The sequence below is a fragment of the Sturnira hondurensis genome, unplaced genomic scaffold, assembly GCF_014824575.4.
Source record: "Sturnira hondurensis isolate 20B ecotype Veracruz unplaced genomic scaffold, ASM1482457v3 Scaffold0008196, whole genome shotgun sequence".
NCBI lineage: Eukaryota > Metazoa > Chordata > Mammalia > Chiroptera > Phyllostomidae > Sturnira > Sturnira hondurensis.
Genome location: NW_028080827.1, coordinates 5596235 through 5622080, shown reverse-complemented (window position 1 = coordinate 5622080; position 25846 = coordinate 5596235). Strand labels below are relative to the sequence as shown.

At 37.5% G+C, this 25846-nt stretch overlaps 1 protein-coding gene across 4 annotated transcripts in view; it reads left to right on the top strand.

Moving 5' to 3' along the window:
- The window catches only part of GABPB1 (GA binding protein transcription factor subunit beta 1), a 61150-nt gene that overhangs the window by 7413 nt on the left and 27891 nt on the right, over positions 1-25846 (top strand). For all 4 annotated transcript variants that reach the window (XM_037054616.1, XM_037054615.1, XM_037054617.1 and 1 more), the window contains exon 2: positions 24154-24261. In XM_037054616.1, the coding sequence (XP_036910511.1) occupies positions 24154-24261 (108 nt within the window). The remainder of the gene's footprint in view (positions 1-24153; positions 24262-25846) is intronic.

Genomic DNA, 25846 nt, shown 5'->3' with positions numbered 1-25846 from the left:
CACACACACACACACACACAACATGTTTATCCATTCACTGATCAACAGTCACTTAGGTTGCTTCCATATCTTGGCTATTGTGAATAATACTGTGTTAGTCTGTTTGAACTGCCAGAGACTGAGTAGCTTATAAACAACAGGAATTTATTTCTCATAGTTCTGGGGGCTAGTGGTCTAAGATCAGGGCACCAGCATAGTTGGGTTGTGATGAAAAGCCTCTTCCATGTTGCAGACTTCTCTGTTGTACAATCCCATAGTGGAAGGAATTCTTTCAGGCCTCCTTTCATAGGGTCATTAACCGCATTCATGATCTATCTGCCTTCATTGCCTAATCACTTCCCCCAAAAGCCCCACCTTAGAAGGTATTAGAATACCATCATGCCCTGGCTGGTGTAGCTCAGTGGATTGAGCGCGGGCCTGCAAACCAGAGGATCACGGTTCGATTCCCAGTCAGGGCACATACCCGGGTTGCAGGCCGGTTCCCTGCAGGCCAACTCCCAGCAGGGGATGCATGAAAGGCAACCATACATTGATGTTTCTCTCCCTCTCTCCTTCCCCTCTAAAGATAAATAAATAAATTTTAAAAAAAAGAATACCATCATTTTGGGCATTAAGAGTTCAACATACAAATTTGAGGGGTGGAGGAGTCACACAATCAGATTATAGAGAACAGTAGGTATGTAAGTGAATGATCTAAAATATTTCCCTTACATTTTAACTGGCTTGTGTGAACTCTGATCTTTGCCCATGTGATTACTCTATGTTCTTTTATCTATTCCATTTTATGGATCCTCAATTTCTTGCCCTTAGCTTATTCCTGTATGTATGGTATTAAGCTTGAACTTGACATGAGTCACCTCTTTCATACCTTGCTAGGCTCCTGTTGTTAAATCTTTCTACTGTTTATTTTCTCTATTTTCCTTATAGGTTTCAGTGTATTTTTGGAGGAAGGTAAATGACTGAAAATATTTTTCGCCATGCTAAATATATGCTTAACAATTCCAATGGGCCTTTGCTACTTCTTGGCAATTATTTTCTAAATCTCAGATTTTTCTGTTGTATTTTATGTTCTTCCTCTCCCTCAAAAGATGCCATTGATTTCTACTTAATTGAAAAAGAAAATAGAATACAAATTTGCACATTTTTTAAAATTGTCACCAGGAAAATCTCTGTTCTTCCATCTTTGTAAACTGAACAAAAGTATTAATAGAATCTTTTGCTTGTGTAGGAATCTTGCTGCCACACCTTTCCTTGGTTTTGATCATTAACTGCAATGGTTGTTTCTGTCTGCATTCAAGTATGAGGGGGAACCCGCTAAAAATGAATTTATTTACTTAAAAATGTGTATTTATTCTTACATGTTTAAACTTTAGTCATCTTCAAAGTATTAATACTTTCCATTTGATCAATACACCTATCGAGATGTTTTTACCACTGCTAAAAACAGTTTTTGAACTCGTTAATTTTGATGCCTTTTATTTATGTATTTTTAATTATATTTTATTGATTATGCTATTATAGTTGTCCTGATTTTTTCCCCCTTTGCTCCGCTCTTCCTGGCACCCCCCACTCCCTCAGGCAATTGCCCCCATCATTGTCCTTGTCCATGGGTCTCCTGTAAGTTCTTTGGCTACTCCATTTCCTATACTGTACTTTACATTCCCATGACTATTCTGTAACTACCTATTTGTACTTCTTAGTCTCCTCACCTCTTCACCCACTGTCCCCCATACCCTCCCATCTATCTGGCAACCAACAAAACACTCTCTGTATCCATGATTCTGTCTCTGTTATTCTAGTTTGCTTAATTTGTTTTTTATATTAATTTGCTGATAAGTATTTCATGCCATTTTATTGTTCATAGTTTTGACCTTCTTCTTCTTAAATAAGTCCCTTTAACAGTTCATATAGTAATGATTTGGTGATGATAAACTCCTTCAGTTTTTTTCTTGTCTGGGAAGCTCTATCTGCTGTTTGATTCTAAATGAGAGCTTTGGTGGGTAGATCAATCTTGGTTGTAGGTCTCTGCTTTTCATGACTGAAAATTTCTTGCCAATCCTTTCTAGCCTGCAGAGTTTCTTTTACAAAATCAGCTGATAAGTCCTGGCTGGTGTGGCTCAGTGGATTGAGCAGTGGCCTGTGAACTGAAAGGTTGCTGGTTCCATTCCTGGTAAGGGCACGTGCCTGGGTTGTGGGCCAGGTCCCTGGTTGCAAGAGGCAACTGATTGATGGATGATTCTCTCTTACATTGATGTTTCTGTCCCTCTCTTTCTCCTTCCCTTCCCCTCTCTCTGAAAATAAATTAAGAAATACTAAAATATTAAAAGAAATTAGCAAACAGTCTTATGGGAACTCCACTGTAGGAACTAATTTCATTCGCTGCTTTTACGATTCTGTCTTGAACCCTTGATATTTTGATTATGATATATGTTGGAGTGGGCCTCTGCATCCAGCTTCCTTGGGACTCTGTGCTTCTTGGGCTTCATGTCTATTTCCTTTATCAAATTAGGGAAGTTTTCTTTCACTGTTTTTCAAATAGAGTTCCAGATTCTTGGTCTTTCTCTTCTCCTTCTGGCACCCCTGTGATGCGAATGTTGGACCTTTTGAAGTTTTCCCAGAGGCTGCTTATACTATCCTCATTTTTTTGGATTCTTTTTTCTTCTTGTTGTTCAGATTGGTTGTTTTTTAGTTCCTTATGTTCCAAATCATTGATTTGATTCTCAGCTTCATCCATTCTACTGTTGTTTCTCTGAAAATTGTTTATTTCAATTAGTGTATCCTTCATTTCTGACTGGATCTTTTTTATGCTCTTGAGCCCCTCACTAAGTTCCTTGAGCATCCTTATAAACAGTGTTTTGAACTCTGCATCTGACAGATTGCTTATCTCCATTTTGTATAGCTGTTTTTTCTGGAGTTTGGATCTGTTCTTTCATTTGGGCCATGTTTCTTTGTCTCCTCATTTTGGCAGCCTCCCTGTGTTTGTTTCTATGTATTACATAGAGCTGCTTTGACTCCGTGTCTTGGTAGTGTGGTCTAATGTAGATACTAATGTAGTATCTACATTAGACCTGTAAGGTCCAGTGGCACAGCCTCCCCTGTCACCCGGGCTAGGTACTCAAGGTGCGCCCTTCATGTGGGCTTAGTGCATCCTTCTCTTGTAGTTGAGCCTTGATTGCTGTTGGCAGGTCAATGGGAGGGTTTTACTCAGGTCAGTCAGGTGCAAAGACTGGCTGTGACCATTGATTATCAATCTCCACTCACTGTGGAGGATCAGCTGTGCAGGGGCAGGGTGGTGGTGCTCTGGGGTGGTCTGTAGTTGTCCACTGGGTGCGCTGGCCCAGGGTTTTCCCGGGTGGTGCAGGACAGGATCAGCCCACACCTGTGTTGCCCAGGACCCTTTGACTGAACTCTAAAGCAATCCGAGATGGCTGCTACTTGTGCTTGCCCTGGAGATTCCCAGGCAAAACCAAGCTGTGGATCTAGGTTGGCTGCTGCTAGTGTTGGCCTGGGCTCAATGAAGTCAGTTACTGCCTGTTTGAGAGGATTTAGAAAATTGTGCAGCAGGAACCAAGATCAGCCATTCATATGGAAAAGCAGCTTGGGTGGGCCTGTGTGTTGGGTGGGGCAGAGTCTCTGGGCATCTCCAAGGCAGGTCCAACAGTGTTAACTAGGTTGGTGGAGTCTCAGGTATGGCACCAGCTTGCCATATATGGCACCAGTCTGGATGGATGTGGTTTCTTGAATTCTGTTGTTGTCAGACTTCCATTCAATTCAATTTCTGATGGTTCTGGGTGATGGTTGTTCCGTATTTTTTAAAGATTTTATTTATTTATCTTTAGAGTGGAAGGAGAGAAATATCAATGTATGGTTGCCTCTTGTGAGTCCCGTGCTGGGGACTGGCCTGCAACCCAGGCATGTGCCCTGACTGGGAATCGAACCATGATCCTCTGGTTCGAAGGCCCATGCTCAATCCACTGAGCTACACCAGCCAGGGCAATTGTTCTGTATTTTGATGTGGTTTTGTGAAGAGGTGATCCGTGGCTGCCTACACTGCCATCTTTGATTTTAATGCCTGTTAGTGCTTCTGCTGTTTTTTGCTTTATCTCTTCCACATAGGCAAAATGTTTCTCTTTGAGGACTGGTTTTATCCAGCAAAACATGAAAGAATCAGTGGTGGAGCATGGGTGTTATGCAGTTTTTGGTCAAAAAAAGCTGAACACTCACCTCGTTGTGGGCAGGTGTACTTGTAAATCACCTGCTGTGAAATGGGAAAATGTGTTGAAACAGCCTTCAAAAGAAATTCCCTGAAGCTGAATGTAGCCTCTTGCAATGCCAACTGGTACACTGATGCAGATGGGTTCCTAGAACACTCACCTAGCAGGGGAAGCCTGTATCACAAGGGGCCCACCCTGCAGAATATAATTCTGTTTTTTGGGCAGAGGGGATGGTCCACCCTCATATATACAGACTTGTTTATTTGGGGAGGAAAAAAATGAACTTTGATTAACTGTCACTACTGTTCTTTCCAGCTTACTCCCTTGTTTCGCTTTCAAAATTTTTTTAAATTTTATTTATTCATTCATTTATTTATTTATTTTTGCAGAGAGGGGAAGGGAAGGAGAAAGAGTGGGAGAGAAACATCAGTGCATGGTTGCCTCTCATGTGTCTGCTACTGAGGACCTGGCCTGCAACCCAGGCATGTGCCCTGACTGGGAATTGAACCAGTGACCCTTTGCTTCACAGGCCTGTGCTCAATCCACTGAGCTACACCAGCTCAATCCACTGAGTTACTCCACTGAGCTACTCCAAAAAGTTTTTAAAGATATTGTTAAAATTGCTGCCCTCAGCTTTTTTTACTAGTTCTTCCCTAACTTGTTGCAATTATGTAATGTCATATTCAGACTATTACTTTAAGAAACATCCTTCTCGCCAGTGGTATTGTCTTCATCCTGATTTTACTCAGCCAGTCATGTGCCACTTAATGGAGGGGATATGTTTGTGAGGTGATTTTATCATTGTGCAGACATCATGTGGAGCACTTACACAAACCTAGGTGGTCTAGCCTACTACATACCTACACTATATGGTTCAGCCTATTGCTCCGAGGCTGCAAGCCTGTACTCGTCCCTGTACAAAACAACATGAGATTAAATCAAGAAGAAGAAATGATGCAATCAAGAGACACAGTAAACATGAGATGTATGTGGCTGCTGCCTGCATAATACAGCGTTCTGTTCTACAACAAACTGTGTGTGTGTGTGTGTGTGTGTGTGTGTGATGAAGAAGGATGCTTTATTCGATGCAGAACAGCTCAACTGCAATACAGCACAGCTGTGAAAACAGCATGGCTGTAGAACAGCCCTGGGGCCAGGCCCTCTCAGGCTAGACAGTTCTGCTGTGCTCCAGGTCAGTCTGCTTTGCACTGCCCTGGTCTGCTCCCCTCTGCTTTGGTGAGACATCTTGTGTGTTTCAGCTCAGCCAGGGAGGCACAGTCTTTGGTAGAAAGGGAAAGTGCAAACTCCGCACAGTTTTTTTTTTAATAAGTAGAAAGAGTACCTTCTAACATAATAATAAAAAGTGTTACAGTAAATACATAAACCAGTAACACAGTTATCATTACCAAGTATTATGCACTGTCCATAATTGTATGTGCTACATTTTATATGACTGATAGCACTGTAGTTTTCTTTTTACGTCAGCATTGTCACACACTCATGACATTAGTACTGCTATGCCAACACTAGGTGATAGGGATTTTCCATCTCCATTATAATCTTACATGACTTCTATTGTGATGCAGTCTGTTGTCTATTGAAAACATCATTATGCAGTGCATGGATGAATATATTGATTTTCACCTAGGCTTCTAACATTCTTTCTTTACTTGTCTTTCATGTTTGTGTGCCATTCTGGTTTTCTCTTTCTGGCTACTACTTTCTGTTTCTTTCTTTGTTTCATGATCCTCTTACAACTGTCGTTATTTCCTTTGGGAGTTGGTCTTCTCTCCTCTTTCTCTTCTATCGAATGGATGTTTGGTATGCTGATGCCTCCTAAATGTGTCCTCTCCAGGTTTGTATCTCTCAGTGGTTTACTGCATATGTCCAATAGGAGGCTAAGGAATTTTCCATCACTTTACATTTATTATCACCCAACTTCCAATCTGTTCTATTTTCTTTGTTTTATCATCATCATCACACTTAAATCTTAAAGTTTTCTGTGATGCACATTTCTCCTTTATTTCTTATATCCAGCAGTCAGCATAGTTCTTTTGGTTATTCTTTACCAGATTTCAGTTTGTCCTGGGATCCTGCATTGCCTGTTATTTGACCTTTCTAACTTGAGTCTCCTTCCTCCGAATCCATCCTGCATATGTCTGCCAGAATAATTTTTCTAAAACTTTTTTGAGCCCACTGTTACTAAACCTAAGCTGTCTGAAGAGAAAACATGTGGTATTGACCTTTGCACTCAGTATTGTGCCAAGCAAAGTGAGTTGAACTTGTGCTGAATAAATGTTTGAATGGATTACCATTTGCTCAACATGTTGAATGACTCCCAGTGGTCTGCAGGATAAAGTCCAAACTCTACTTTCTGGTTTTCAAACTTTCTTATTATATTCTTCAACCTTATTTTTTTACTCCTTAACATTATTCTCAAGGTAGTATTTCCTCTGTAATATACCATGTTCAGGCACAGCTCCATGTGTTCTTCCTTTTCCTTTTCCTTTTCCTTGTCTGTCAAAGCCTGTTCAGAAATGTTTGCCCTGTGCCAGGCACTGTTCTAATCTCTGGTGTTACAGTAATGAACAAAACAGAAGACAAAGTCTCTGTTTTCTTGGAGCTGACATGGGGGGTGGGATGGGGGAGGGGCACTGTAAACAAATGTCAGGTGGTAATGAGTGCGATGAAAAGGAATAAAACTGAATAAGGGCATAGAAGTGGGGAGGTGGTTGCTATATTAGGTAATGGGGAAAGCTTCTGTGTTTGGGTGTCTGGAATGAAGGAGTAAAGGACACATTTATCTAAGTGAAGAGCTTTCTAGGGAAAGGAAACATGTCCATCCAAGACCCTAAGTTGGGAACAGGTTTGGCTTGGCTAGAGCAGAAAAAGGACGGGAGTGATGGATGAGATTAGAGAGGTAGTGCACACTTCAAATGGTAAGACTTCCATTGAAGAAGTCTGCCTTGAGTACATCATTTTATTTGGTAATTTAAAGCCTTTCTGCACTCATAGCAACTATGGAAGTAGCCTTCAAGTTATATTTTACTGTGATCCAACTTCCGGCCAAGATGGAGGCGTAGGTGGAAACACTGTGCCTCCTCGCACAACCAAATTTAAAAACAACAAAGTTTTAGTAACAAAAACGCAACCAAAACACAGAAAATTGAAGTATATGGAGTCCAACAACAATGAACCATTCAGCCAGACTGGTAAGAGGAGCAGAGCCAGCAACTGGCGGAGCGGGGTTGGAGCGACTTGTGCGGGAAAACTTGGCCAGACCGATCCAGGGACCCAGGCGCACAGGTGGTGGTTGGCAGATCCCAGGCGTGGGGTTGGGATGGGCAGACCCAGTGAGGACACAAGGTGGCAGGCTGACCACGGTCACACATTCGTGTGCAGTTAAACCAGGCAAAGGAGCAAGCAGTGAGATGGATCGCACAGGCCCCAGCAGTGGGAAGCAGCAGAGGGGACTGCCATTGCCCCTCTTTGACTCTGACCCCACATACAGCATCACAACCCAGCAACTGAGTTGCCCCGCCCTGGTGAACACCTAGGACTCTGCCCCTCATATGTAACAGGTGAGAACAGACTAAAACATCATGGCTCAAGAAGAACTCAAAGCCCCAGAGCCGATAACTCTAAGTGACCAAAAAATAGCCAACCTATCAGATGCATAGTTCAAAATACTGGTGATTAGGATGCTCACAGAACTGGTCGATTTTAGTCACAAATTAGAGGAACATATGAAGGCTAAACTAATTGAAATGAAGGGAAATGCACAGGAAACCAATAGTGATGGAAAGGAAACTGGGACTCAAATCAATGGAGTGGACCAGAAGGAAGTAAAAAATGACCAAACAGAAAAGAATGAAGAAACAAGAATTGAAAAAAAATGAGGAGAGGCTTAGGAACCTCCAGGACATCTTTAAATGTTCCAACATCCAAATTATAGGAGTACCAGAAGGGGAAGAGAAAGAGCGACAAGAGGAATACTTATTTGAACAAATAATAAAGGAGAACTTCCCCAGTCTGGCAAAGGAAATAGACTTCCAGGATATCCAGGAAGCTCAGAGAGTCCCAAAGAAGTTGGACCCAAGAAGGAACACACCAAGGCACATCATAATTACATTAGCCAAGATTAAAAGGAAGGAGAGAATTCTAGATAAGGGGACAGTCACCTGCAAAGGAGTTCCCATCAGACTGTCAGCGGATTTCTCAAAAGAGACCTTCCAGGCAAGAAGGGGCTGGAAAGAAGTATTCCAAGTCATGAAATCCAAAGACCTACAGCCAAGATTGCTCTATCCAGCAAAGCTTTCATTTAGAATGGAAGGACAGATAAAGTGCTTCTCAGATAAGATCAAGGAATTCATCATCACCAAGCCCTTATTATCTGAAATGTTAAAGGGACTTATCTAAGAAAAAGAAGATGAAAAATATAAACAGTGAAAGAACACCAAACTCACAGTTATTAACAACCATACCTAAAACAAAAGCAAACTAAGAGGACAGCTAGATCAGGAGTGGAACCATAGAAATGGAGATGACATGGAGGGTTAGAAACAGGGGGGTGGGAGGAGGAGAAGGGGGGAGAAGGCACAGAAAATAGCATAGATGGTAGGTAGGAAATAGATAGGGGGGAGGGTGAGAATAGTATGGGAAATATAGAATCTAAAGAACTTGAGACATGTGGACATAAACTAAAGAGGGGGGAATGGTGGGGGAGGGGGTGTGCAGGGTAGAGGGGAATGAAGGGGGGAATAGGACAACTGTAATGGCATAATCAATAAAATATATTTTTAAAAAGTTATTTTTTACTGTGATCCACAATAAGATATGTATTTTACATTGTTAGTATAGATACACATTGCTGTGTTTGTGCATGTGTACAATTTCAATTTTATTTTGTATATAGGCTTTTAGTGCTTACTATAGTGCTGAATAGAGAGGACTTATTTAATTTAGCAAATAGCTGTTGAGTGGGATGCTAGAGACTGCTAGATACTGAAATATTATGGCTAAGATAAACCCTGTCCGACTTCTTGAAGCTTATGGTAGAGGGGAGCTTGTAAACAAATTGTTCATAATTTGGTGGGATTTGTACATTAATGGAAGTATGCTCAGAGCACAATGAGAGTAGAGAAATGATTAATTCTTTTTGCTGCGAAGGTCGGGGAGCTTGTTCAGGGAGTAATGTCTGAACTGGGTTTGGAGGAAGAATATGAATATTTGGTCGGGTAAATTGGGATGAGGAAAAGACTTCCCAGGTACACAAAAGCATATAAAGGAATAGTATGAGAATCCAAGGGGAAAGTGGTGAGTTCATGAGGTTGCAATATGGTATGGGCCAGATCCTTGATGGTCTGAAATGCAGTGGAGTCATCATTTGTTCAAGGATTTTGCAATTAGGTGAAAATTATCTATAGTCAAAATTATTTGTAGGAAATTGCCACATGAGAGATGATAAAGATATCATCTCTCAGTAAGTCCAGTATAGCTAGTTTTCCTCTAGTGGTGAAACGTAGCATTATTTTCTCAATTGTGCTCTAAAAGAAGTTGGCCTACATTTATTGGCAAAGTTGTACCCCCCAAAAAAACTTTCACCCATTATAATGTGAAATTCACTCTAAAGAAACATTTGAGAACTGAGACCTACTTAAGAAATGGGAGATTGGCATTTTAGTCTAATTCTGGAATTTATATTTATGAAGTAGAATCATAGGTGGCCAACTCCTTAATTATTTTTCACTTCAAGTTAAATATACACATGGTTAAATCTTACTGTTTTCTGTAGATGATTGGAACACATGATTATATATGTTTTAGAAGGCTATTTTGATAAATTTGACCACACTTTAAGACTTTGACTATGTTTAAAATATAGAAATTTTAAACAGAGGAATTTTTACAACATATATAATAAACCAGAATATACATAATGCACTCCTACAAAGAAAGTGACATAGAAAAATTATTTAAAAATATGAGGTGGCAGTTTCAGAAAAGTAAATGTAAGAGGCCAACAAACATTTGATAAGGTATGCAATCTCATAAGTAATTTGAGAGATAGGTATTAAAACAGAATGACAATTTTTTTTTAACCCATCACAGGCAGAAATTTTAAAAGCTCAGTAATGTGGAGATTGGCTAGGTTGAAAAGTAATAATAAATACTATAAGCTTGTTGAAAGTATAAATTATATAGCCAGTTTGGGGGTGTAAATTGGTGGGAGTAGTTGGTGGTAGTATCTCTTAATTTAAAATGCTATTCCTAACAAATCTGTTCACTTTCTATACTAGAGAAACAATTCTATGTGTGCATAAGGAGGCGTGTATAGGTATGTTTATTGCTGCATTATTTACAATAGCAAAAAAGGGAAAATAACCAAAACTGGTCAGATGTAGGAAAATGAGCAAGTAAATTGCCATATTCATCCTATGGAATAACATGTAACAATTTAAAAAATGAGTAAGTTACATAATCTACTGCATGATAAATTGTAGAGCAGTATATGCAGTATGATAGCATTTCTATAAATAAAGAAAAATCCAAATCAATATTGTGTTATATTCATGCAATGGCAAGGAATATGGTCTGGTAAGATAAATACTAAACTGATAATAGTGGTTAACTCACAGGTAGTGGATACAGGTTTGGGTTTTGGATGGAGAGATAAGGAGGGATGATCAGAAGAAACTTAAGCCTTTTCAGTAATTTTTAACATTCTAAAATTAGAAGATTATAATTTATATTTGCAACTTAATAATAATCAGTTTGGCAATCAGGTGGACAAGGGTGAAAGAAGGATGGGAGATCACTTAGGGGTACAGGCAGGAGAATGCAGTGGCAAAGAGAATGGAAAGGAAAGCACTGACTAATCTAAAAATGACATGAAGGCAATTTGGCAATTCTGTCAAAATTACATTTGTATTTATCTTTGTTCCAATAATTCCACTTCGGGGGATTTATCTTACAGTTATGTGAAATGAAATGAAACAAGTATAGTTGTTAATTGCATTGTTGCTTACAGTAGCAGTAGTGTCCATCTATAATAAAACAAGGCTTACGCACACAACAGCATACTGAACAACTGTGCAAAAAATTGAGGAAGCTCTCTATGAACTAATAGGAAAAAAGATCTCCAGGATGTGTTGAGTAGTAATGCCGTCTTTTGGTAAGTGTGGAAATACTGGAAGGATGCCTATGAAGCTTGTGAAGGTGGTTACTTATTGTGGCTAGGAGGGTGAGAAGTAGTGTAAATGTTTTCATTAGGACTTTTCATCGTGTACATTGTTTGGATTTTGGAGCTATATGAAAGTACCTGAATTGTCTATCCAAAAAAGAAGCTAAGAAAAAAAGAGATGTGAAGTGGACCATAAAGGACTTGATGACCAACAAACTGTGTGTAGAGAGACATGAGGGAGAAGGAGTTGAGGATAGCTCTTAGATTTCTGATTTGTGAGGTAGAGAGGGTGGTAGCATTGTCAGGGAGTGCAGGAGGAAGGTTGGGACTTGGCACGTGCATGGAAATTCTGAACATGCAAATTGAAAAATTCTTACTCCTTTTTAGTTTAGTGTATGTGTATATACTTTATGTGCTTTTAGATATGGAACTTGACCTTACTTACATGTGAATATTAAGTAGTCATCAATAAATATTTTTTACCCTTAGATTATAGACATTTATATTCTAGGTTTCATAGAGAACAGTGAAATAGGAACATTAGTATGCATGGATTGAATGTAGATAGAGAAACAGAGACTGTATAAATGATAAGTACATAGCTTATGTGGAATGTAGGAACTTGATAATCAGCATAGTTCCAATTCAATTACACCTTTTGTTACCTGAAATATGAAGAAATAAGAATAGCTTTGAATGAGGAAGTGATCTTTAGGGTAGATGAAGTTTAATTGTAATTTTAAAACAATATTAAAACTGATGTAGGGGAAGTTTACAGTAGAGGAGAAGAGTATTTTTTATAGTGCATTTGGGAGTAACTGTATGTAAGAGAGATTTACCCTAATGGAGGAAAGGAGTCACAGTATTGTGGGTACTACCTAAAAGAGGCTCTTGCAATATAATTCGGGGTTTAAAATTTATTTCAGTGAGTTATATTACAGAATCTGATTTTTGATGTCTTGATTTATTTCAAACGACTTTTACCTGATTGTATTTGGCTAGAGTCAAAAAAAGTAAAAGGGAAACAGGTAAAGCACATGCATGTCAGGACTTGCAGATTAATTCAGTAGTTTTCTCTGAGTTTATGTTAATAAAGACTTGGGTATGGAATAGCACTAAAAAGCAATTAAGTAATTCTTGCTTGAGATTTCAGTTTTTAACCATTTTATATATGAAGAGAAGATGTTTTACTGAAAAACGTTTTTTTAATGCTTTAAACATTACAAATAATGTGTATATAGAATCCTGTAACCGTTGGAGGTAATCTTGTTTAAGTGAGAGTGAAGCTGTTGTGTCACCTCCAGCCTGTGCTCACACCTCTTTACTCACGGCCTTTCTCAGTGCTGCCCTCTTCTGGAGCTTTGGGAAACACAGCTTGAGAAATGCTGAATTGGTTTGGGCTACAGTTTGGGCTTGCATGGATTTTTACCTCTTGTATATCTTTAATGTGTCCAGCTGAGTAGAAGGATGGTAATAGCATAGTGTATAGAAGTTAACTTTAATTCGGGTAGCATTTAACTAATGGTTCTCAGTTAGTGGTGGTTTTGCCCCCTAGCAGACATTCAGCAGTATCTAGAGACATTTTTTAAAAAGATATTATTTATCTTTAGAGGGGAAGGGAAGAAGAAAGGGAGAGAAATATCAATGTATGGTTGCCTCTCATGTGTCCCCTGCTGGGAACTGGCCTGCAACCCAGCCATGTGCCCTGACAGGGAATCGAACCACAATACTCTGGTTCGCAGGCCTGCGCTCAGTCCACTGAGCTACATCAGCCAGGGCTTAGAGACCTTTTTTTGATGTTATAAAATGGGGGAGAGGATGGTGTTACTGACATCTAAAGGGCAGAGATCAGGGATGCTGCTAAATACCCTCTGCTGCTAAGTATCTTACAGTGCAGAGGACAGTCTCCCACAACAAGGAACTATCAGGTCCAAAATGTTTTAGTGCTGAGGGAGACAAATACTTGGTTACTTGAATGCCATCTATATGTGCAGCACTGTTTTAAAGAATTTATGGGTGCAAATGACACTAAAAAAGTCCCGTCTCTACCCATAAGAAATTTATAACCTAGCTAAAGCATTTCAAACTTAACAAGTCAGTGGCCAAATTCCTAACACCTGATCCACCCTATTTTACTTTGCTATCTTTATTTCAGGAAGTAATCCTGCTTTTCACCAAGTTGTGAAAAAAACCTAAATGTCATCATTGACTCCTCTTTTTCTTGTACACTGGCATGTAAAACATCAGGAAGTCTTGTTAGCTCTACTTCAAACTGTATCTTACTTACATCAGGGTAACAGTGGGCTATATTCTTTAGACCAGTGCTCTTTTTGAAATCAACCGAAAATGCTGGATAAGATACATTATCTTTCAAGCTTTGAAAAACTAGGAAGATAGGGGAGTCTGGTAAATCAAATCCTGGAAGAAAGCCTAAACCAAGAGAGGTTAGCAGAATACCTGGAGAACTGAAGCCACTTTGGCCCTGAATGTTTGCTGACATCAAGAAATTTAGATTTCTGATCATCAGTTTTGTGGGATAAGGCAGAAAGAAATCAACTCATAACTTACCCAACATATAGACATGTAAAGTCTTACAAGATATATTTCCCAAGGTACATACTAGGATTGGACTCTGTATGTTTACATCTGAGAGGTAAGGGTGAGCCAGAACTAACCCCTGCTCCTCTTTCATTGCCTGCCTCCCAGCCAAACATCAGGGGACTTCAAGGCAAGTTGTCTTGGCACTGAGCACAGTAAAAGAAAAAGAGAGAAAGAAAACAAGAATCTTCAGAAAGTTGTGGCCATAGCCTAGCGTGGTTAGAGGACCTTAAGTCATGACTTAATGTGGAATGTTCCCTGACTGGAAGTGTCCTTTGGGAGCTTGGCAGAATTAAATGCAAGTGTTCCCTGGAAAATGCTCCTTCATCTTAGGCATTCCCACAAATAATTTTTCAAGGACACTGACCACACACAGAAACAACCAGGCATACGAGGAAACAGGCAAAACCTAGCAGAAACAACAGATGGTGAAAAATATTTTCATAGGCATTACATATTAGAATTAGAAGGTACATGATAAAACAACCATGCTTACTGTTTTTACAGAAATAAATGACAAACTCGACAGGAAATAGAGTGGCACAAAAAGAGAGTGGTACTCTAGATTTGAAAAAAACAAATGTAACTGCTGGAAATAAAAAATACAATAACTGGCCCTGGCTGGTGTGGCTCAGTGGATTGAATGCTGGCCTGCGAACTGAAAAGTTGCCGGTTGGATTCCCAGTCAGGCCACCTGCCTGGGTTGCGGGCCAGGTCCCCAGTTGGGGGCATGGGAGAGGCAACTGGTCAGTGTATCTCTGGCACATTGATGTTTCTCTTCCTCTCTTTCTCCCTCCTTTTCTTCTCTCTAAAAATAAATAAATAAAATCTTTAAAAAGTACAGTGACTGGATTAAGACTTAATGATGTAGTTTGCAGCAGATTGGCATAAAAAAATTATTGACCTGCAGTGTAGACCAGACAGAATTGCTGGGGCGTGGCTTAGAAGAAGCAAAAAGAATGAAACTGTAGAAGATGGTAAGAGAGATGGAGCATGGAGTAAGATCTTAATTAGAATTTCAGAAGAAGAAGAGGAAGAAAATGGGGACCTAAAAGAAATGATGATGGCTGGTATTTTCCAGAACCAATGATAGATATCAAACCAGGATTCAAGATTTCCAACATAGCCTAATCAGCATAAAAATAAATCCACACCTAGGTATATCAATGAAATTTCAAAAAACCAGTGACAGCGAAAAACCTTAAAAGTTGCTAGAGAAATGATAACCATTAAAGGAACAAGAATTAGATTAAAAATGACTTATCAACAGCAATAGTGCAAGTCAGAAGCTAGTGAAATGATATCTACAATATGAAATGAAAGAAGCTTGCTCGCTTGGCTGGTGTGGCTCAGTGGATTGAGCACCAGTGAACTGAAAGGTTGGTGGTTTGATTGATTCCCAGTTAGGGAACATGCCTGGGTTGCAGGCCTGGCCTCCTGGTTGAGGACATGTGAGAAGCAACCAATGGATGTTTCTCTCACACATCGAGTTTCTTTCCCTCTTTCTCCCTCCTTTCCCCTCCCTCTAAAAATGAGTAAAATTTTAAAAAATAAAAAGCTTCCCAACCTAGAATTTTACACTCAGTGAAAATACCTTTAGAGAATGATGATATTTTAGACAAAAACATGTTATCAACCTCTCACCCACTAAAGATCGTTTAAACCAGCACTGTTCAATAGAAATTTTTGTGCTGATGGAAATATTATTTATCTGTGCTGTCCAGTATTGTAGTCATAAGCAACATAGGGCTATTGAGCACTCGAAATGTAGCGAGTGTGATTGAGAAACTGAATTTTTAATTAATTTAAGTATAAATAGCCACATGAGGAGTAAAATGTATGGAGGGCTGAAAGGTAAAGAAAATGACGTATATTTGGAAAATGAAAGTTGATTACATAAAACAGTAAAAATATCTAATGGATTCAAAGGCAGTAAAGGAGGGGTAAGTGGGAGGTTTAGGTTCTAAAGTCCTCGTAATATCTAGACGGAGGATAAAATTTTTAAAAACTCTGTATAAAAAATGTTAAATATATAAAAGGAAAGAAGAATAAATGAAACCCCCATATATTTATTACCCAGTTTCAAAAATGATCAGCTTGTGACTAACCTAGTTTCATATATATCCCCAAATTATTAAAAAATTTCAAGTTTTACATTATTTAATCCATAAATATATTGTCTTTATTTCAGAATATATATAAACAAACTGTAATACCATTATTATATCTGAAAAAATAATATTACATGATAAGGCAGTGTACACATTTCCTCAGTTAACTCTAAAATTATGTTTTAAGACAGTATTTTTAGGGTAGTTTAGGTTCACAGCAAAATTGAGGGAAAAGTACAAAGATTTCCCATATACCATCTGCCCCCAAACATGCATGACCTCCCATTAATAGTGTTCCCCACCAGCGGTACATTGGATTTTTGGAAATATGTTACACATTTAAAAATAACAATTCAAAATAAAGGCAATTCCTAAAGTTGAGAACAAGCCTGAACAAATAAACCTTCACAATCTTAAGTGACTTTTGAGCTCAACAGTAAATGGTGTATATGCTAAGAATAAAAAGAATGCTTAAACTTCATTCATTTAATGGTTAGTGGTAATATTGGCATTTTTATTTTGATACCAGTTGATAAATATTGTAGAATAAAGCCAATAAGTTTTTATGCTTATATATTAGAAGCCAGTAGAGATATAACATAAAAGAAGCTAAGTAAAAAACCTGATGTTTAATTTGAATTATGTCAATATCAACTTAGGATTTAAAACGTACTTCTTAATTCTATTCTATCTATTAGATAGAATTCTATTCTATCTAATAGATAGAATCCTATTCTACCTGTATTTCTTTCATAGCTCTGTTCACTGAAGAAGTTCTTTGGCTTCTCTATAAAATGTGCTTTCTGATGTGATTCAATATCAAATATATAGCATCAGCTATGAAATATTTTTGCCCAGAATTTAAAATCTGAATTTAGTCAACTATAAACTAACTCTCAGTTTATAAGAATTTGGGAGATGAAAGAATGAAAAAGAAATGAAACAACAAAAAAAAATCCAGAACATGACATATCAGTGAACTGGTCATTTAATGTCGTGGGATACTAAATAGAGGTGAGGTAGATGGGGGGGAAGGAAACTGTTCTGAAATAAAACTGATTTAGGGATATGACAACCAAATGCCATGTATTAGATTTAAAGTACATTTTTTTGTAAAAGAGTAGGAGGAAGCAAGATGGCTAACTTTTAATTTAGAATGTAGGTGATGGGCATACGGGAGTGTGTGTACACATGCATGTACACACATGCATGTGTACACTGGACAGATGTATGATAACAGACACTTTTTTGTTGGTGGACACTTAAATTGTAGTTTATTTTTTTCCTATTACAAAAACTTTCTGCAAACATTCTTGTACACATTTCCTCTCCTGTGTACAGGTTTTAGAGTAGTACATAAGGAAGTAGGCTAGCTTCCCAGCATCGGAACCCATGGGTCAAAGTGTAGGTGTGTCTTACTGATAAGTTGTTCTTCAAATGGTTGTGTTGGTGAGAATTTGGACAAGAGAATCATGAGAGGTACAAGGTGGGGCAAAGTAGGAAAATAATACAATAATTAATAAACAATAATACAAGGAAAAACTCTTGCCCTGACTGGGTGGCTAGGTTCATTTGAGCGTCATCTCATGCACCAAAAGGTTGCAGGTTCAATTTATGGTTGGGGTGTGTACAGGAGGCAACCCATGATATTTTTCTCTCACATAGATATTTCTCTCCCTCCGTCTCAAAACCAATAAACATATCCTTGGATGAGGATTAAAAAAAGGATAAACTCACTACTCACAACTGTAAACCTTCTTTTGCCCCCACACTGTATGTCTTTTCTATTAGACGGTGAACCCTTTGATGCTAGGTATTACATAGAGATTAACTTATGTTTGAATTGAATGAAAATTTATTTTAAGGGGATTGCCTCGCAGCAGGATGAAGAAACTAGAGTTAGGTCAGCTAAGAGGCCATTGTAATGTTTAAAGTATGAGGCAAAGAGGTGGTGGAAGGAAAGGATGAATATAAGAAATCTTGGAAAGAATGGATCAAAGTATATGCATTCTTTGTTTTTCTTTACTGCATTCTTGCTGCATTTTTACACAATATACTGTTGGGCAGGATATTGATGGTTTACTGTTGTCCCTTCGCACATCCATCAGTTTCTTGTAAGCAGGTGAGTTATGCTTCTCTGATTAATTTGAAACCATCTACTGGTCTGGTTCCAGTAGAGTTCTAGTGTTATTTTCACCCTCTGCTTCTACTCTTCAAGCCTCACTCTCTTTTTTTTTTTGAATAAATACATGTGATCTAAAAGAGACTGGTAGTTAAATGGGGTAAAGGGATAGTGGATTGCAAAGATGAGAATGCTGTAGAATCTATGGATGCCTTTATTCCCAAATGAATTTGTGAAGTCTTACAAGGCCAAAGGCCATTCATATCTCCTGTAGTTTTTATTTTTTATTACGTTTTATTGATTGTGCTATTACAGTTGTCCCAATTTTTTCCCCTCTGTCCCTCCACGCAGCACCTCTCAACACCCTCAGGCAGTCCCCACAGCGTTGTTCATGTCCATGTGTCATGCTGTAGGTCAGGGGTGTCACACTCATTTTCATCAGTGGCCACATCAGCTTCACAGTTGCCTTCAAAGGCCAAATGTAATTTTAGACTGTATAAATATAACTATTCCTTAACAGTTAAGCGAGGACTTTGTGCCGCCACCAGGTAGAAACAAGTTCTGGGCCAGATAAAACAAGGCAGAGGACTGGATTCGGCCCTTGGGCCTTGTGTTTGCCACCTGTGCTATCGGTTCTTTGGCTACTCCATTCTCCACACTGTACTTCACATCCCATTGCTGTTGTGTAACTGCCTGTTTGTACTTCTTGATCCCCTCACTTCTTCACCCATTCACCGCACCCCCTCCCATCTAGAAACCATCAAAATGTTTTCCTTATCCATGATTCTGTCTTTGTTCTTCTTTGCTTAGTTTGTCATTTAGATTTAATTGTTGTATTTATTGCCATTTTATTGTTAATAGTTTTGATCTTCTTTTTCTTAAACAAGTCCCTGTAACAGTTCATATAATGGTTTGGTGATGACGAACTTCTTCATTTTTTTCTTGTCTGGAAAGCTCTTTGTCTGCCCTTCGATTCTATATGATAGCAATCGTGGCTGTACCCAGCAGTTCTACAGTTGGTGCCTTCAAGGTGTTTCTAGAACAGCTCTGTCCAATAGAAATATAATGCAAGCCATATATTCACCTTAAAGTTTTCTAGTGGCTACATTTTTAAAAAGTGTGAAAGAAATAGGCAAAATTAATTTGTATAATGTGTTTTATTTAACCTCATATATCCAAAATATTATCATTTCAACATGTAATCAATATAAAAGCTATTAATGAGCTATTTTACATTCCTTTTGGTACTAAGTTATTAAAATCTGATGCATTATGCTTATACCTCATTTTGGACTAGCTACATTTCAATAATCGGTAGCTTCTTATGACTAGTGGCTACGGTTTTGGACAGCTCAGTTCTATTTTGAAACCTTTGAATTCAGTTTGGTATCTTTATTTTCTAGAGATAAATACTGAAATTACAGACAGGTAAAATATGTTCGATATCTGCTTCAAAATAGAATGTGTACATGAGTAATGGGTTGCCCATAAATTGATAATATTGAAGCTAGGTAGTGGTTCTATGGCAGTTTATTATACTGTTGTGACTGTCTTGTATTTGCTCAATGTTTTTTATAATAAAAAGTAAGAAATATATTTTTAAAACACTACAATATTCCAATATGATGTTTTTTATTGTTTGCACTAGGGCACTGCAATTCTTCCTGATCTTACAACATTACTTTTTTTTAAAAAAGATTTTATTTATTTATTTATTTATCTTTAGAGGGGAAGGAGAGAGCGAGAGAAACATCAATGTATGGTTGCCTTTCGTGTGTCCCCTGCTGGGAGTTGGCCTGCAGGGAACCGGCCTGCAACCCAGGCATGTGCCCTGACTGGGAATCGAACCGCGCTCCTCTGGTTCGCAGGACAACATTACTTTTATAATATTTGTGTTCCATAGTTTCCTTGTGATAGATTATATGAATGAAGTTATTAGGTAAAAGATTATGAATATCTTAAAGGATTTTGGTTCATACGTATGAGGGGGCATCACCCAGAAAACAGAGTTATCTCGTGGATGGTGAGCCTTTTGTAGTACAGGCTTCCCCCACTAGGTGAGTGTTCTAGGAACCCATCTGTATCAGTGTGCCAGCTGGTGGTGTTGTGAGAGGCTTCAACAATTTTATTGATTTTTTTTTAGGACTGTTTCATCCTGTTTTCCCATTTCATGATGGGTGATTTATGAGGGCACCTGCACATACCATACTGGGTGTTCAGCAGTTTTTGATCAAAAACAGCATGACCCATGTGCCCCACCCTCCCTGTTCACCAGATCTCTCCCCTCTTGCCAAAGGACATTTTTTTTTTGTTCCCTGAGATGAAAAAAGTCTCCAAAGGAAGACATTTTGCCCTTGTAGAAGAGGTGAAACAAATGGCAGAAGTACTCAAAGGCATCAAAATTGATGAGTTCAAAGACTGTTTTGACCAGTGTGAAAAACATCTCAACAGGTGTTTGTATCAAAGGGGAAATACTTTGAAGATGAAGTTTAAAAGTGTAAGAGTCAATACACAATTTTTAATAAGTAAATTCTGGGCTTGTTTTTTTTGGGGGGGCGTCCCTCTCGTAGTGCTAACTTGCTTGATAAATTTTAGAAGAATTTCATTGGGTTTATAATTGTTCTCTAGGAGTGATATTTTATTCAAAAGTTTTAATGAGATAAGGTTTATTATTAAGGATTTTGTAATTGGGTTATATTTTCTGTTTTCATTCATATTCATTTTTAATAGTGCTAATGACAATTCAAATGTAACTAGTTAGTGCTTTATAATTTTATAGAGAGTTTTCATATTCGGGAGATGGTATAAGTTCACAACAGATCTGTGAGCTATGAATTATAGAAATTAAAAGCAAAATAGGCTTTAAGCTTTAAAAATTTAATTATTTGTAATTCCTGTTACCACTAGATGGCCCTCTCAGCATGTAATTTTAAGTAAACGCAGATATTTTTTTTGTAGACATTTTGAAGTTCCCCAGTAGATCTTATTAAAATACATTTTTTAAAAATACATTTTAATTGGAGTTAAAAAAGAATGCTTTGTATCAGAACCTGATATGTTTCTTTAGAAGTAGTAAAGGAATTAAAAATGGAATTTATTACAGCGGGTTTTTCAGTTGGTTTCTCAAGATGAAAGGAAAAAAAACTGCATAACACTCAATGCCATTATACATGGTATATTTTCAGTAAGTGTTTTAAACTTTCATTAAAATACACTGAATTGGATTATGATCTTTATTTGATTATTTGATGTACCAAAATGTTTATTGTCAAGTCTTTATATATTTTGCTTAAATCTAATACTACTCTATCCATGAGGATTTAATGTATAAACAGTAAACCAAGTAAATTGAGGGCTTTTTCTGGAGGGATTGTCCCCTTGGTCAGTTTTGTTGTCTTAATACAGTTGAGTTCTAAGGGTAACAGCTTTTCTTCTGTGATGTGTGTGGTTCCCCTGAGGTGAGAAAAGAAGTGAAGTTGCTACACTTCAGTATTATTTTAAAATTTACTAATTATCTTGATAAGAAAATTAGAGCACTAGAGCACCTTTTTAAAAAAGATTTTATTTATTTATCTTTAGAGGGGAAGGGAAGGAGAGAGGGAGAGAAATATCAATATATGGTTGCCTCTCGTGCATCCCCTGCTGGGAACTGGCCTGCAACCCAGGCATGTGCCCTGACTGGGAATCGAATCTCTATCGTGTGGTTCACAGGCCCGCGCTCAATCCACTGAGCTACACCAGCCAGGGCTAGAGTACCTTTGATTATGATCTTACTTGCTCTCAAGTGTTTTTTATTTTTAAATAATTTTCATTTCTAAATTTTATTTCTAAATAATTAGATCCATTACAGTTTTTTATAATAAATATTTTATGTTGCACATTTTGCTAACTGGAAGTGAAAATCATAGTTAATAATACCTATCAGCATAATTTCAAAAATTATTATATCTTAATTTTAATGTACAGGAGAAATAGAAGGAAAGCATCTTACAATAAATGTGTATCTAAGCATGTAAATATTCAGTGGACTGCACTAGATGTCACAAGGGATAGTCAAATGGTTGCCACCTATGCACAGAATCAGTGTGAATGTGGTAGCTGTGAAAGCATGACAATACAATGTTGTTTTTTTATATCGCTGATTCACATACCCAGGTGGCATTGAGATTGCTGACATGATTTTTCGAACTGGTGAACAACTCTTGGTAAAGTTCTGAACAAAACAATTAGATTTATAGTATGGTTATATTTTGGAAAATTTGGAATACATTAATAACTGTGGAAAGTATGTTTTGTTTACATATTAACGTCTAGCCTTAGGTATGTATATTCAGTGTAATGTTTGAAATTCATACAGGACATGTGGTAGTTCTTTGCCATAGGGGATTATTCCTTGGATTGCTGGACCTCTAGTGTCCCTGTCCCTTGCCCACTAAACACTGGTAGAACCTTCACCCCACTCCTTCCTGCATCAATCCCCAGAATACAGAGTGCCCTCTACCATTGAGACCCGCCGATTTAAAAGTGTTCAGCTACTTTAATCTACTACACAGCTGTATGGCTCATGGAATTTTAAAACTACAGTAAGTTAAGTATCCTAGGTACTTTAATGTATGTTTTGAATAATTAAGATAATTGCAGAATTATGGGAGAAATTGATTTGTTCAAATTCATCACTGTTTTATTGCAGTTCTTATAAGCAATCAATAAGTTTGCTATTTTAAGACCTCGATACCCTGCATTTACTTTATTTTTCCACTCTTCCTTTTTAGTAAGTCAGTAGTGTATAATTTGCATTAATGTCAACATTTCATTATTTAACAGTCATACAATATAATTTGTCTCTTAAAAATCCACCTTTTAGATGAGGAAGGTAAGATAGTAACATTGCAAAAACTTTGTAAACTGAAGGCAGACTTTCCCATAGCCATACCACTAGTTAGTGTATATTTTGACATTCAAAAAATTAGTTTTGTATCTTTTCACTTGCTGTGGCATGACTTATTAATGTTGTTATGTAACTTCAAAGCAGTTATCTTAAATTACTACATCTTATTCTACCAAATTTCACAATTTAACCATTTTCCTATCTTTAGATTGTTCACATTCTAAAAATGATTATATATATATATATATATATATATATATATATATATATATATATTTGGGGGAGGGGTNATATATATATATATGGGGGAGGGGTGTCCAAAAAACTCAGAATGATCTTCTGGAGGGTGGGTCCCTTGTAGTACAGGGTCCCCCACTAGGTGAGTGTTCTAGTAAACCATCTGTATCAATGTACCAGCTGGTGGTGTCGTGAGAGGCTGCATTCAGCTTCAGTGAAATTTTTTTGAAGACTGTTTCAACACATTTTCCCATTTCATGATGGGTAATTCACTAGTGCACCTGCCCACACTGAGATGAGTGTTCAGCAGTTTTTGATCAAAAAAGCGGCATTATCCCCCTGCCCTATTTACCTCATCTTGCTCTTACTCGAGTGACCCTTTTTTGTTTTGCTTGAGGAAAAAGTTCTCAAAGGGAAACGTTTTGCCAGTGTGGAAGAGTTGAAACAAGTACAGCAGAAGCACCCAAAGGCAGCAAAATCAATGAACTCAAAAACTGTTTTGAGCAGTGGAAAAAATGTCTCAATAGGTGTATTGCATCAAGTTTAGAGTACTTTGAAGGTGACTGAAGTTTAAACATGTAAAAATAAATACACAATATTTTATAAATATCAGTTTTTGGGGTTCCCCCTCATACATAGATATATATGTGCTTATTTACAGATATAATTTATTGATCTGTTTCTATATATTTTTATTTTTATTTTAGGATAGATATCAGAAGCGGAATCTTGCATTGGCTCAGTAGGTTCAAACATTTTTGTAATTTTGGAGATTTTACTTTCATCTATGTTTTGTTTAGATGTCCCTGGTAGATTTGGGAAAGAAGCTTTTAGAAGCGGCACGAGCAGGTCAAGATGATGAAGTTCGTATTTTGATGGCAAATGGAGCTCCTTTTACTACAGACTGGGTAAAGAGTGATGATTACAATGTTGTTTTTTTTCTTCTTCTCAGTTTTGAGTCTTTTTCAGATAAGAATTTGTAAGTGGTAAAAAAAATGTTTTTGCAGATATGTTTGCAACTTTAGAATTATAGCTGTTCTTTAAAGGGAATAGTTTGTATCATTTTTTGATACTTGGTAACCTTACCCAAATATTTTACTCACAAAGCATTTTTCTTTTAAACTATGGAGTTCAGTAATGGCGGATGACTGTAAAATGTAGCTGCTTGTGATTCAATTTAAAGGTCTTGTAAATAGCCCATCTTGTAAAAGGTCTTATAAATTACAATTTATAATTCAGAAAATAACAGATAAAGATTTGAGTTAATGTTATAATTGCTTTTAAAAAGGAAAAAAATGTTTGCATTTCAGTTGACACTTGTGAAACTGTTGCAAACATGCTGAAAGAGGAAGAAAGGAATGGAAGTTCTTTGTGACTAGAGAAGGCCATTGTGAGGACGACAAAAGCCGTAACTGTATTTTATTCTGGTTTTAAATCAAAAGGAATGATTTTAAGAATTCTAGGGGCTAGGAATCTGGATTAACCCTTCCAGTGGTAAAAGCTAAGAATTCCAGATTTTTAATTTTGTTGGTTTTGGCTTACTTGTCCTGTTTTTTTTTTTTTACTTTTATAAAACCAAAACAAAAAGATTTTTATTATGGAAAATTTCAAATATATATCAACCCCCGTATACTCTTTACTCAACTTCAGAAATTATCAAATCATAATCAATGTTGTTTTTTCTATGACCCATCTACTTTATTTTGTATATATTATTTTAAAGCAAATTCTAGGAATCCTTTAATTGTATCCATAAGTATTTTAACATCTGTCTTTAAAGATAGATTTTTAAATTAAATATTTTAAAAATCTTAAATGCACTCAGTGAGTGCATTTTCTAACAGTGAGTTAGAAAATAGAGAGTCTGAACCTGAAATGCTAAATGGAAGCCAGAACCCAAAGAAATTTTACCCTAAGAACATTTGTAGGATTTTCCACTTCACTGGCATGACTTACTGAAGGCAAAGAACTGAGGCTGCTCATAGAGCGAAGTCTCCCCTATACTTCTGGAATCCCAAAGAGAAGCACCTTCACTGCAAGGATAAGCCAGAAATACCCTGCCTCCCACCTGCTTCTGCTCCCGCCCTTGTTGTTAGTTATTGCAAGGAAAACAAACTGACTTGAACCAAGGAACTAAATGAAGAAGGGAAAAAAATTGAAGTCACAAGCCATTCCTTACACATATTTGTGTCCCAAACTCATAAATACTTGTGCATTCTGTGAAACCATAAACTGAAAAATGAATTTAAAGTGATCTTTAGACTAGAGATTACCCTAGGTTGCTGGTAGAAGCAAATGAATATTTTTTCTGGAGGAACCTACCCTCTATCCAGGCTTTCTATCCACAAATGAAATTCTGAGGAAAACGAACAGTCAAAAATAACTAAAGGGAACAAGGCATTTTGAACAATAACCCACTGAAACAACTGACAGCAGAAACAGACTGATAAGGTCTTGAGATAAGATTTTAATTGATGGGAAACAGCTGAAGAG